General features: G+C 28.4%; 1 protein-coding gene across 2 annotated transcripts; it reads left to right on the top strand.

Annotated features, from left to right (window-relative positions):
* The first annotated feature begins 4,280 nt into the window (after positions 1-4,280).
* Positions 4,281-12,137, top strand: LOC110645031 (3'-5' exonuclease). 2 transcript variants are annotated; one of them, XM_021798029.2, is made up of 7 exons: positions 4,281-4,821; positions 5,717-5,896; positions 9,690-9,820; positions 9,923-10,084; positions 11,049-11,159; positions 11,232-11,310; positions 11,786-12,137. In XM_021798029.2, the coding sequence occupies exons 1-6, from the start codon at positions 4,524-4,526 to the stop codon at positions 11,307-11,309; spliced, it is 960 nt and encodes a 319-aa protein (XP_021653721.1). In that variant the 5' UTR covers positions 4,281-4,523; the 3' UTR covers position 11,310; positions 11,786-12,137. The 2 variants fall into 2 exon arrangements, with proteins under 2 accessions (XP_021653721.1, XP_021653722.1); XM_021798030.2 differs by lacking the exon at positions 5,717-5,896 and having other exon boundaries at positions 11,232-12,137.
* The last annotated feature ends 1,750 nt before the right edge of the window (positions 12,138-13,887 follow it).

The raw sequence follows: 13,887 nt of genomic DNA, 5'->3' as shown, positions 1-13,887 counted from the left end.
AAGAAAAATAAATCTGAACAAAAAAAAATAAATAAAGTTTCCAATGATTTTGTTTTAATTATAAATCGTTTTAATTATTATTTTTTATTTAAAAATTTTATATTTTTATACTTAACAAAAATAATTTTTACTCAATAATATTAAAATTAATCGATACACTTTTAAATTTTAATTACCTTTTAAATTTTAATTATATTAAAAATTATTTTCATCTCTTCTTTAATGGTCAATCTTCATAAACTAATCTATTGTAGAATTTTATTTTATATTATTTTACACAAGCACTAAAATCATCTATATAATATAAAATATAGATGAATGAATATTCAGATAAATAAAATTAAAATAATATAATATTTTAAAAAATTGATTAAAAAAATAATAACGAATTTATAAAGTATTTAGTTTAATTTATAAAAATTAACTTATAAATATTTAATATTTATAAGTTAATTTAAATTTATGAATATTTGAAATTTTAAATAATTATGTGTGTGTTTAAAATATTTTTAATTAATTGATAAAAATAAATGTTTAAAAAATAAATTATAAATATATTTATTATTAAAATAATTAAAAATAATATTTAATAAAATTTATAATAAAATTTTAAAAATTAAATAAAAATAATATAATCAAATTAGATTATAAACATAGTGCTCAATAATATTAAAATTAATCGATACACTTTTAAATTTTAATTATCTTTTAAATTTTAATTATATCAAAAATTATTTTCATCTCTTCTTTAATGGTCAATCTTCATAAACTAATCTATTGTATAATTTTATTTTATATTATTTTACACAAGCACTAAAATCATCTATATAAAATATAGATGAATGGATATTCAGATAAATAAAATTAAAATAATATAATATTTTAAAAATTGATTAAAAAAATAATAAAATTTATAAAGTATTTAGTTTAATTTATAAAAATTAACTTATAAATATTTAATATTTATAAGTTAATTTAAATTTATGAATATTTGAAATTTTAAATAATGATGTGTGTGTTTAAAATATTTTTAATTAATTGATAAAAATAAATATTTAAAAAATAACTTATAAATATATTTATTATTAAAATAATAAAAAAAATATTTAATAAAATTTATAATGAAATTTTAAAAATTAAATAAAAATAATATAATTAAATTAGATTATAAACATAGTGCTCAATAATATTAAAATTAATTGATACACTTTTAAATTTTAATTATATTAAAAATTATTTTCATCTCTTCTTTAATGGTCAATCTTCATAAACTAACCTATTGTAGAATTTTATTTTATATTATTTTACACAGCCACTAAAATCATCTATATTTTAAAATTTAGATAAATAAAATTAAAATAATATAATATTTTAAAAAATTGATTAAAAAAATAATAATGAATTTATAAAGTATTTAGTTTAATTTATAGAAATTAACTTATAAATATTTAATATTTATAAGTTAATTTAAATTTATGAATATTTAAAATTTTAAATAATTATGTGTGTGGTTAAAATATTTTTAATTAATTGATAACAAATAAATATGTAAAAAATAATTTATAAATATATTTATTATTAAAATAATTAAAAATAATATTTAATAAAATTTATAATGAAATTTTAAAAAATAAATAAAAATAATATAATCAAATTAGATTACAAACATAGTTTTTATAAAACACTAACATGAAAAATTTATAAGCATAAATTAATTTGATCAATTTATAAATTAAATAAAAACCCTTTTAATATTATTTTATATATTATCAAATAGTTTTAATTAGGAATTAAATATTTAAAATTTAGTTTTTAATTTTTTATAAATTAATTTTTCATTAATTTTCTTATATTTTTAGGCTAGAAAAAAGAAAAAAAAAGTATGAGGCATTCATCAATTTAATATAACTATGAATTGGTAATAATTATAATTAGATATGGTCATAATTAATTTATAATGAGAATTAAATTAAAATTATATCGACTTAAATTAAATAAAAATTAATTAAATTATATTTAAATTATATTTAAATTTGGCTGAAAATTATTTGAATTAAATCAAAATTTTATTCAAAATTTTAAAAAATATAGCATTTAATTTTATGAGAATTAAATTGAATCAAAGTAAAATATTGAAATTTTAAGAGTTGATTCAACTTTACACTTTCAATCAACTAGAAACCATAGTTACAATTCAGTTTGAGCCGACGCCGGCCCGATGGCAACAGAGGAGACTTGCTTATCTACGTACCCAAAAATGGTTGGATTAGGTACTTTTGGAATATGCATTGAAAAAAAAAATTGTTTTTAATTTAGCAACGGCAAGAATGAAAAATATAACTTTTACTATCTTAAATTTAATTTTAATATTATTAAATTAAGACTTGTAGATAAAAAAATTGAAAAAAAAAATTAAAGTACCTAATTGGTTAAATTTTTTTAATTGAATGTTAAAATACTAAATTTTATTTATTTTATTATTTTTTCTTACAATAAGTTCTAATTAAAGTTTATATCTTTTGTCGAAACTTTAATGTTATAGAAATAACCTTTAATATTACTGAATTAAATTATTATTTTATTTTTATTATTATTATTTTTTAACATGCAAACATTGCATTATCAAAGCTCCAATGGATAAGACTACAAGATTACAAAAATATGAAATGAGGCCTAGAACCAGCGCTAGCAAAAGCACCCTAGCTGCTAGATAGCATCGACGGTTAGCTTGAACACTCATGCAGCCCAATCATCCGAGGCACCGTATCAACTTCGTCGAATACCCAGAGTCATGGTTGGTACATAGAATGATGAATAATATACCCAAAGCAAATGGGTGAGTTAACACCGCCTACAAACTTCTAAATGCTATCTATAGCATACACCTCAGCGGTCGGCTGGACCACAGAGAGTGACAGAGTCAGATATTTAATTTAAAAGACTCAATTAAAATATATAATTTATGAATAAATTATTTATTTAAATATTAATTAAAGAAATTAATTAATTAATTATAATTGTTTTACATAATTAATTAGTAGAATCATTTTATAACTATAAAAATGTAAATATTTAATAAATATAATGATAAAAATAAATATTTTAATTTTTTTAAACTAATTTGTTAAAAATTAAATAAAATTACTATTTATTGAAATATATAATGAATGATTAATATGGTAATTTACTAAATCTAAAGTATATTGATAGTCTAACATTAAAAATTTACTTAATTTATCTCAAATTTATATTTTTTAAAAAATTATGACAAATAAATTTAATTAAAATTATAAATTAAATAAAATAAATGATATGGTTTAATTTCTAATATTAAAAAAGATTTTTTTTTTTCTAACTTAAGTACGAAGACATTTCAGTAAGAAAAAAATATTAAAATAGTAATAAAATTATAAAAAAATATATTAATATTTTAAATTGATAAAAAAATATGAAAAAATTATGATAGAATTTTATTTAATAATTTAAATTTTAAAAAATAAAAATTAATAAGTGTGGATTAGACGAAAAAAATGATAAAATAAAATTAATAAATAATACAAAGCCAAAAAATAATAATGATCTGAAATTTTTTTTAAAGCGATTTGTATTTCACTTTCATGTTATTCATTCAATAAAGAATTTAAAATTTTTTTTATAAAATTATTATTAAACTCTTTAAAACTTTTAAAACCCCAAAATCTTATACTTAATAAAATTTAGTATAAGAACATAAACACATGGCTCTGTCAGTGACCACATGGACAACAAGCTCTCCTGGCATCTACTTGTGGGCAAAGAAAAGTGTTACTCACCGAGGTCGAAGGCAATTTCAATTTATCATAAATAGCCTTGAGTCAATCTTAAGAGACTCTAGCGGGCGGACTCCTTCGCAAACTCTCTCTTCCGTTAAGCCAATACTGCCAAGTCAAAACCCACGAGCATCTCAACATACGAGAACCAGCACACAAATAGATCTTCAACAAGTCCTGCCAATGAGCACAAATTTGTCAAAAAGAGCAAAACCGTATCTACGACGGAAACCCAGTTAGAGCATATGAAATTTCATTATTGGATTTCAAATAAAGAAATATTTGAATTCAATATATTGTTATATTTATCTAAATAAATATAAGTGAGTTTTGCATTATATTTGTAAATAACTGTTTACAAAATAAATAAATAATTCTTAAAAATAAAAAGTTAAATATATATTTTTTAAAATAACTATTAAACATGAAATGATAATTAAAATTAATTTTCCCAAAATTGTAGAAATCTGATTTTTTTATTCCAAAATAAAAAAAAAATCAATTGGGTGTATTTCCCGAAAAACTATACATTCAAAATATTTGTAAAGCGCGAAGCTGGAAGTGGAAAAATCGGATATATAATACAGATGCGCGCTAAAACCGAGTACCTCTCTGATCGGAAATTCTCTCATTTTCTCCTACTTTCCCATTTGCCAAACAAATTCAATCAAACTCCCTACAAACACTCCCCACACAGGCCAAATTAAAATTATTATGCATTCCCAAGAGATCAGTAACGCTGACAATAACAGCGAAATCGCTTCTCATTCTTCTCCATCTGTTTCAGTTCCAGACTGGGATCAACCCCTCACAGAGGAAGAGCTCCAAGCCATTGATGCTATTGAAGCCGCATTTCAACGGTCCACATCTGCGAATGGTACTCCTTCATCATCCGTTATCAGGAAACGACGTTCACATCCCCAAAATGACCTAGATATGAAGAAAACTTGCCGCCAGTTGCCCAATTCCGTTCTGGGTCTCTGTAGACCCTTTTCACTATCTCCTTGTCAAGGTACTTATTTTATGCTTGTCTTTTGTATACCAGAATCCCTTTTTTCCCCATTTCCCGCCAGTTACTCGATTCCACCGCTCAGTGTCTCTAATGCATTTGTTTGTTTAAAATCTCCCAATTGTGCTTTTTGTGTTGCTTTCGTTTCGCTAGCATTTAGCGTTTTGTTTTCATTTCTCGCCCATTGTTTTGCTTGATGGTGCATTTCATTTTCTGTATCTCGTCCGTTATGAATTTGAATCTGGAAAAGAGACATTTATTGATGTTCTACTAATGCATTTTTGCGGCCATATCATCTTTTATAATTAACATTTTGGAACTGGTTTATTGTGATTTAGTATATAATTTTGTGTGTGATCTTATCATTGTTCGAATTTAAATTTAGATATTCTCTGGAAGCTCCTTGTTGATCCTCTATTGCAAAATGGAGCATAATGGATTTTAACAAGTAAAATTCAATAGAACCATGGTGATAATATATAATTTTGTGTGTGATCTTGTTACTGTTCGAATTTAAATTTAGATCTTCTCTGGAAGCTCTTTGTTGTCCTCTATTGCAAATTGGAGCATAATGGATTTTAACAAGTAAATTCAATAGGACCATGAATTTTTTTGTGCTTCATTATGGTCTGCCACGCTTGTTTCAAGAGTTTTAACTAAATGCTGGGCAATAGGGTAGCATTTTACATTCTTATAGTGGAGATTTTATGGGTTAAGTATTTAGGCCAAAACCCCAGCCCTGGTGTACCTATGGAAAATTTTAGTGATTTTTTTAATAAACCTACTGTTACTGGCTTTATTATGTGCATGTCCTTTTTTCTACTTTTGTTAGGACTTAAGTGTAATAAAAGAAGAAATTGTTGTAACATTATCGTTATTATCATGTCTTGAATAGCAGCTAACATAAAGACGAGATATCCTACACTAAAGTTTGGTGGTCACATCTTGTATAGTAGAACTCCAGTGGAAGTAGAAAAGGCTGCAAGGGAGCTTTTACAGAGTCTTGAAGCTAAACAAGGAGAAATGGGTCAAGTTATTGTGGGATTTGATATTGAATGGAGACCATCTTTTAGAAGAGGTTTGTTTAGTAGTTCTTTTGAATATTGTTGATTATAATCAGCTCTGTCTAATCTCTACAAGTTGATGGATTCGCATTCACGCATTGTTAGCATTTTTGTTTATAAACCTATTTTGAGATGCATGTATGATAACATAACTAGCAATAGAAACATGTCCACTGCTATAAATGTTCTAAATTGAGTGGTTGGAGTTATAGGTTTATTATCTTATTTATGTTTGTGGTTAGTAGTTGGAATGTTGGATCACTTACAGGAAAATTAATAGAGCTTGTGGATACCTTGGAAAGGAGAAGGGTGAATATTGTTTGCATTTAGGAGATTAAATGGGTAGAAGAGAAAAGCAAAGAAGTGGGTAATTCAGGGTACAAACTGTAATTTACCGGAAAGTAGAGAAATAAGAACGGAGTGGGCATAATTATAGACAAAACATTGAAAGATACTCTAATAGTTATGAAAAGAGTAGGAAATAGAATTATACTTGTAAAGCTAGTACTAGAAGGAGAAACAATAAATGTAATTAGTGCTTATGCTCCACAAATAGGACTAGATAGTGAGAGTAAACAAAGGTTCTGGGAAGATATGGATGATCTAATGCAAAGCATATCGAATGAAGAGAATGTTTTCATTGGGGAAGATTTGAATGGACATGTAGGAAGTGATAGGCAAGGTTCTGAGAATGTTCATGGAGGTTTTAATTTTAATAGCCAAAATGAGGAGGGATAAATTATGATGGATTTTGCTATGGCATACGATCTAATACTAGCAAATACCCTACTTTATAAAAAGAGAGTCACATTTAGTGACTTTCAAAAGTGGGCAACATAGAAGCCAAATTGACTTCCTCTTAACCAGGAAGATAAATAGAGCTCTATGCAAGTATTGCAAGGTTATTCCAAGAGAGGCTTTAACAAGTCAACATCGGTTAGTGGTCTTGGATGTCAAGTTTAGTAACAATTCAAGTAAGGTCAGAAGAAATAGTGTAGCTCGAACAAAGTGGTGGGAGTTCAAAGAAGTAAAATAAGTGAAGTTCAAAAATGAGCTTCTCGAGTTCAAAGTATGGAAGCTGGATATGGAGGCCAATAGTATATGAATACAGATGGCATCAAAGATTAGAGAAGTAGCTAGAAAAGTACTTGGAGAGTCTAGAGGACATGGACTACCCTTAAAAGAGAGATGGTGGTGGAATAAGGAAGTACAAAAGGCAGTGAAGAGAAAGAGGGAATGGTATAAGAAATTACCTAAGTGTGATAATAATGAGGCATACGAACAGTGTAAGATAGCAAAGAAAGAGGCAAAAAAGGCAGTTAGTCAAGCAAGAGCGCAAGCCTTTGAAAAGTTATATGAGAAACTTAGAACTAAAGAAGGGGAGAAATATATTTATAGATTAGCAAGGAGGAGAGAAAAGAAATGTCAAGATATCAATCAAGTTAGGTGCATTAAGGATAAAGAAGGAAAAATATTGGTGAAAGATGAAGACATTAAAAAAAGATGGAGAAATTATTTTGATGATCTCTTTAATAATAGTCAAAATGGTAATAGCGTGAATATAGACTACAGAGCAATAGAAAATAATGTGAATTATACTAGAAGTATTAGATCTTCAGAAGTAAAAGAAGCACTTAAGAGAATGAAAGTGGGTAAAGCCTGTGGACCTGATAGAATACCAATTGAAGTGTGGAAGTGTTTGGGGGATATGAGAGTGGCATGGTTAACTAAATTGTTTAATAAGATTCTAAACTCAAAGAAAATGCATGATGAATGGAGGAGGAGTATTTTAGTACTTATTTTTAAAAATAAGGGAGACATATAGAGTTGCTCAAACTATAGGGTAATTAAACTCATGAGCCATACTATGAAGTTGTGGGAGAGAGTTGTGGAACATCGACTACGTCATGATACTTCTATCTCTCCCAATCAATTTGGCTTCATGCTCGGTCGTTCAACTATGGAAGCGATCTTTCTCATTAGAAGCTTGATGGAGAAATATAGAGATGTGAAGAAAGATCTACACATGGTTTTTATTAATTTGGAGAAGGCTTATAATAGTGTTCCAAGAGATGTCTTATGGAGAGTTTTAGAATAAAAGAGGGTATCTATTAGATACATATAAGTGTTGAAAGATATGTATGAATAAGCAACTACTATTGTGCGCACAGTGGGAGGGGATACAAGAGATTTTCCTATCTTAGTTGGATTACACCAAGGTTCAGCTGTAAGCCCTTACCTTTTTATATTAGTTTTAGATGAATTGACGAAACATATACAAGAGAGTATTCCTTGATGCATGATGTTTGAGTATGATATAGTTCTGATAGATGAGACGCGAGAAGGAGTCAATAGAAAGCTAGAGCTTTGGAGAAGTATTCTAGAGTTAAAGGGCTTTAAGTTAAGTAGAACAAAGACAGAATACATGCATTGCAAGTTCAGTGAAGGCCGAATTGGTGATAGGGAAGGAATTAGTTTGGATGGAGTGGTACTGTCCCAAAGTAATCACTTTAAATATCTCGGCTCAATCCTTCAAGTAGATGAGGGATGTGAGGAGGATGTTAGCCATAGAATTAAAGTCGGATGGTTGAAGTGGAGATGTGCCACGGGAGTTTTATGTGATCGCAAGATTCCTAATAAGTTGAAAAGAAAATTTTATCGTACAGCTATACGACCGGCCATATTATATGGTAGTGAGTGTTGGGCACTGAAGAAGTCGTATGTGTCTAAGATAAGAGTTGCGGAGATAAGAATGATAAGGTAGATGAGTGGCCATACTAGACTAGATAAAATCCGTAATGAGAGTATTAGAGAAAAGGAAGGAGTGGTACCAATTGAGGATAAGTTGAGAGAAGGGAGATTGAGGTGGTTTGGTCATGTGAAGCGTAGACATCCGGAGGTTCCAGTTAGACAAGTAGAGCACATTAGGTTGGAAGATAGAAAGAAAAGAAATGGTAGACCTAAACTGACTTGGAGGAGAGTAGTACAGTATGACCTAGAAGCATTACACATTTTTGAGGATTTAATTAAAAATTGATTAGAGTAGAGAAATAGAATCCATATAGCCGATCCTAAATTTTTGGGATAAAAGCTTAGTTGAGTTGAGTTGAGTTGAGTTGTAGTTTTTGAATGGGGAAAATGGAATATGTTCAGTTTTTTTTTTTTTGGGTTATAAGTATAATCTAACTCATAGTCTCCCTTCTTTTCCTTCTTCCTCTTTCTTTTCCTCAATGGTGTAATTATGATTTTAATCCATAAAACTTGTGTTTTTTGATGCCCTATTCCTCTCAAAGGTTCTTCAAGTCAGAACCTTAGCTACATACTGGTTAGTTTTAACGTTTTTGATGGAAGAAGACCCTTCCATTGCTATGATTTTCAGTATCTTGCTGGTGCAGCTATAAACATCAAGGGTGATTGATGACATTGAATTCTAAGGCATGCTAGAAGTAGATTCTCTTTTCTATGAGTTGTGCTTTTTATGGTACTACACTCCTATACCTGGTAGGCTGATAATTTGGGATTAGCTACTATCATGTTTTTGCTATATGCCTACATGTAACAAATATGTGTTTCCTGAAGACATCATCTGTGTGTGTGTGTGTGTATAATACGGAAGAAGAATGAGTCCAACAATATTGAACAAGACAGTTAAAGTGTTACATGGAATTGCTTGGTCTTCCAGGAAGATAGAGGCTGAAAATTTCTTACTTTGGCTTTTGTGCAATAGTTGCCACATGCTAGATATATTCTTTGGAAATTAAATGAGGCTTTTATGTCAGTGTTTCTAAGAAGAATTGTCCTTTGTAGGTGTTTTGCCTGGAAAAGTTGCAGTTATGCAGTTATGCTGCGGCACTGATTATTGTCATGTGATGCATATTTTTCATTCTGGAATCACAGAGACACTGCAGTTTCTTCTTGAGAATTCTACACTGCTAAAAGTTCATAAGATCTCTTCCAGAAGTTTCTACATTTGTTTCTTATGTGTTTGAATTCTTTGTTTTGCATTATATGTTCATTTGCAATGATTTACATATTTACAGGTTGGAGTTGGCATTCACAATGATTCTGTGAAGTTTTTTAAAGACTATAAAATATCTGTTAAAGCAGTGGAGGACCTTTCTTATCTGGCAAATAAAAAACTTGGCGGGGAACCTAAAAGTTGGGGTCTTCAATCTCTAACTGAAAAGCTCATTTCTAAAGAGGTATGTATCTCATCTAGCTAATGATGGAGGCAAAAATTCCTGGAAGTCAAGTCTTAGACATTCAGTTGAGATAACTTTTCTGCAAACAGCTTATGTCCTGGCTTTTCTTTGAGTACCGGTGTTTTCTCAAACTTATTCCTGATTGCCTATATCCAATCTTAATAAATCACAGCTGTAACTTGTGATCATTTAAACAACTATGAAAAATGGGACTCGTTGACCCTGAATCCATTGCATTTCACTATGACAGCATGGGGAATTTGCTATAAGTTGTAAAGATGTAAAATTTCTTTGATATGATTTAATTACTGGACAATTTACATTTCTTGTAGAAAACTTTTGTTAGCCACAGCTATAAGGAAAGAATGATGAAAATAAAAATAAGCTTTGAATAAAGCCGTATTCATTGTCAATGCAAACCCTTCCCCGAGGTTAATTACTATAATTATAGCGTGTTATACCCTTGAAGGGGAAATGGTCTGTGCTGCAGGGAGAAGATGCATGTGCATTTGCTGGATTTAATGCATTGTAATTTAAATCTTAAAGAGACTGGTGGATAAGAGAATCCACTGTTGCAATTATGGGCCAATTTGATGCAAATAGTTTTACATAACGTGCATATGAATGAGCATAAGATGCATTTTCAAATCTGCATCATTTAGAGACTTAATCTGATGAATGATTTACAATAGTTATGCTAATTACATGGATCCTCATTATCTCCCTATTTCTTTCATCTCCTATTTCAGTAGCTTTCTTTATTCTCGTGCAGTTGTTTTAGAAGTCCCTAATCTTTAATTCCTATTAGTTGACAATGTTTGGGCATCACTCTTTTGTTGTCTTTACAAATGCCTTAGTACTAGTAGTTCATTGGCAACTGACTGGAATATGTCATTTGATGTCTTCCAAGTTATTTTGGCCTTTTTTTATGGGAATTCCTAATGTAGTGAGTAAAATCTTGCAGCTTCAAAAGTCGAACAAAATTAGACTGGGAAACTGGGAAGTAGATGTTTTATCAAAGAATCAACTAGAGTATGCTGCCACAGATGCTTTTGCTTCTTGGCAGCTTTACCAGGTAATTCTCAATAATTGCCGTTATTTTTGTAGTGGCATTTCTGATATTACCTTTGCTTTTGTTATTATATAGGTGTTAAAAAGTCTCCCAGATGCAAAGGATGCAACTGCTGAAAGAAGTGAGGAAGTGAGAGTTGTCACACAACAATGAGGTCTGCTGTTATGATCACCTAATCATGCATATCTATCTGTTGCAAAATGAATTAAATTTTTAGATTTTGCCACCATTATTCTTTATAGAAGGTCTATTCAGAATAATTATTGCTTCATATGAAAATTGATCTTACATTTGTATCATTGGCACATAGGGGGGTTTAAACTTCGACTTCACTAGTCTTATGAGGAGATAATAACATATTTATATATATTGTAGGTTAATAATACATGAGCTAAACTAAAAAATGGGATTTGAGCTTGAGATTTATCAATTAAAGTATCAAACCTTTAACAGTTTAGCATATAAAGCAAGGGTTAGTACTATGAGGATGGTCATGGTCATTGTCTTGACTTTTCAGCATAATTTATAGCATGTCTTGACATGAGAAGTTCGTTTGATTAACCCTGAATAACATTTGTTTTTCATGAACATTTTCTTTGGAATTGGATTGGACCACCATCCGTACCAAGCTGGGCATAAGAGGAGGGAAGAAATTGGCCAGAATTTAGAAAGGTAGAATAACGTAGTGAGATACAAAAGGGACATGTTCACTTTCCTGAAATGTGCCAACTTATTATTTTGCAAAGGCGAAATCTTTGGAATAGTGATGTGTGTTAATCAAGATCCAAAATGAACATCCGAATTTCTCGGTAGTTATCAAGAGAAAATCCAACATCCCACATGCCCAGCACATGGTTAAAGAGACAAAAGGTTATGTCCAATCTCTTGTTGGCTTTTGCCATGCCAAAAAGCTGATTAAAATCCAACATATTTAGTTCTTGTGTATACGGTTTAGCTGTAAAATGGATTTCATTCTTTTTCTTTTCCTTGTTTTCGTACTTTATTCTGGTGTCCAAGGGCTTCAAACCCAATCTGGTGTCAAAAAAAATTTAAAAAAAATGAAGAGAGAGCGTCAATAGTTACATTGAATTAATATATTATTCATCCGAATATTATTTAATAAATATTGCATATATGTTATACAATTAATATTTTTATAAATGCCGGTTAAACTGGTCAAATTTCATCATTTCCCATTTAATTGACCTGACTAGTTCGGATTTCACAACAATGGTTGTGCCCTTCCCCTTCTTTTCGCTCTTTTTACTCTTTGGTCCAGTGTTATTTTTATCATTTTATTTTTTGTGCACCCTTTTGTATTTTCAATATTATTATATTAGAATATTGTCTCTTAATATAAATAGTTTCATTTTCTTTTAAAATAAATGAAAAGAGCATGACATTCTTAGCAGATGAAAGATATCTCTAATTATATAAATACAACAAGGACTTTGTTAGACAATAATTTTTAAGATAATTTTTAATATTTTAATTATAATTAAAATATTAATTTTTTTATTTATATTGTTTGATAATATAGTATTTATATTAATATTTAGAGATCGAATGAGTAGTTTATGAAAAATTATTCCTTTTAACTTTTAAAAGTCACATGTGTTTTGACGTTTTGATTAAGATAAATAAGATTATATTATTATTTTTATATTTAATAATTATTTTTATGGAATGTTTTTATTTTAAATTACTATATAAATAATTAATTGTTAATAATTAATATTTAATAGTTAATAATTATTAAAATAATTAATATTATTGAAAAAGGTAATATTTCATTAGAAAGCAAATATTAATTTTAATGATGGAAACTTGCTTTCTAATGAATTATATTAGATATGTGGTTGTAAAAAACAATATAATTATTAAAAACATTGCATGAAAGTGTCTGAGCCTGCTCTGGTATTTGTGGTAGCCAATGGTTAGTCAAAGAAAACCGCCAAGTGGCATTTGTGTGCCACCGACACCCATACACGGTTTTACACGTCATATTACAATATATTTTTTAAAATATAAAAATTAAATAATTAATTTTATTAAAATGATACATTAAATAATAATTTTTTTTATTAAAAAGTAAATAGTGTGATAACAAAGAATGATTAAGTGGAGTGAATTTTTTTTTTTTAAAATACTCAATGTGTTATTCATTGATTGGTCACTCTTTTCTTTTCTGTTAACAAATGAATATACCATTCACTAACATAATCATGAAAGGAAAACGAATAGTATATATACTAGTGAGATATGTACATAATGCTAGCAAAGGAACACTTTGTTGATTTGTTATTAAAAAAGACACTTCAATTGAAGAAGCTTTGAAGCTACGAACGAGACTTTTTTTTTGCAAAGCTTTGTTCCATCATTTTCATTGTAGCTTATGTTATACAATCTAATTAATGTAGATTAATTATATAAGGCAAACAATTATCTCATAACCCTATAAAATTTGTCACATTTTCAATGGACACGTGTCCTGTTTTCCTTGACAGAAGAACAAGCTTTGAGCCTAAGCAATAGTGTTGTGTGGATAGGATGAGGTCTACAAGGACTTGTTTGGTTTAAGAAGGAAGTGAGAAATTTAATTTTTTAGAAAGTCAAAGTATATGATCAATTAATTAAATAAAATTTTAATACTTTCTGAAAGCTTGATAAATGCTTATTCCTATTATTCAGTGCTTTTGGGAACTTTTCACCATGAAATGTAATATAACAC

Source organism: Hevea brasiliensis, chromosome 4 (genome assembly GCF_030052815.1).
Source record: "Hevea brasiliensis isolate MT/VB/25A 57/8 chromosome 4, ASM3005281v1, whole genome shotgun sequence".
Lineage (NCBI taxonomy): Eukaryota > Viridiplantae > Streptophyta > Magnoliopsida > Malpighiales > Euphorbiaceae > Hevea > Hevea brasiliensis.
Note: the sequence above shows the minus strand (reverse complement) of the source record. Positions and strands in the feature narration are given on the sequence as shown.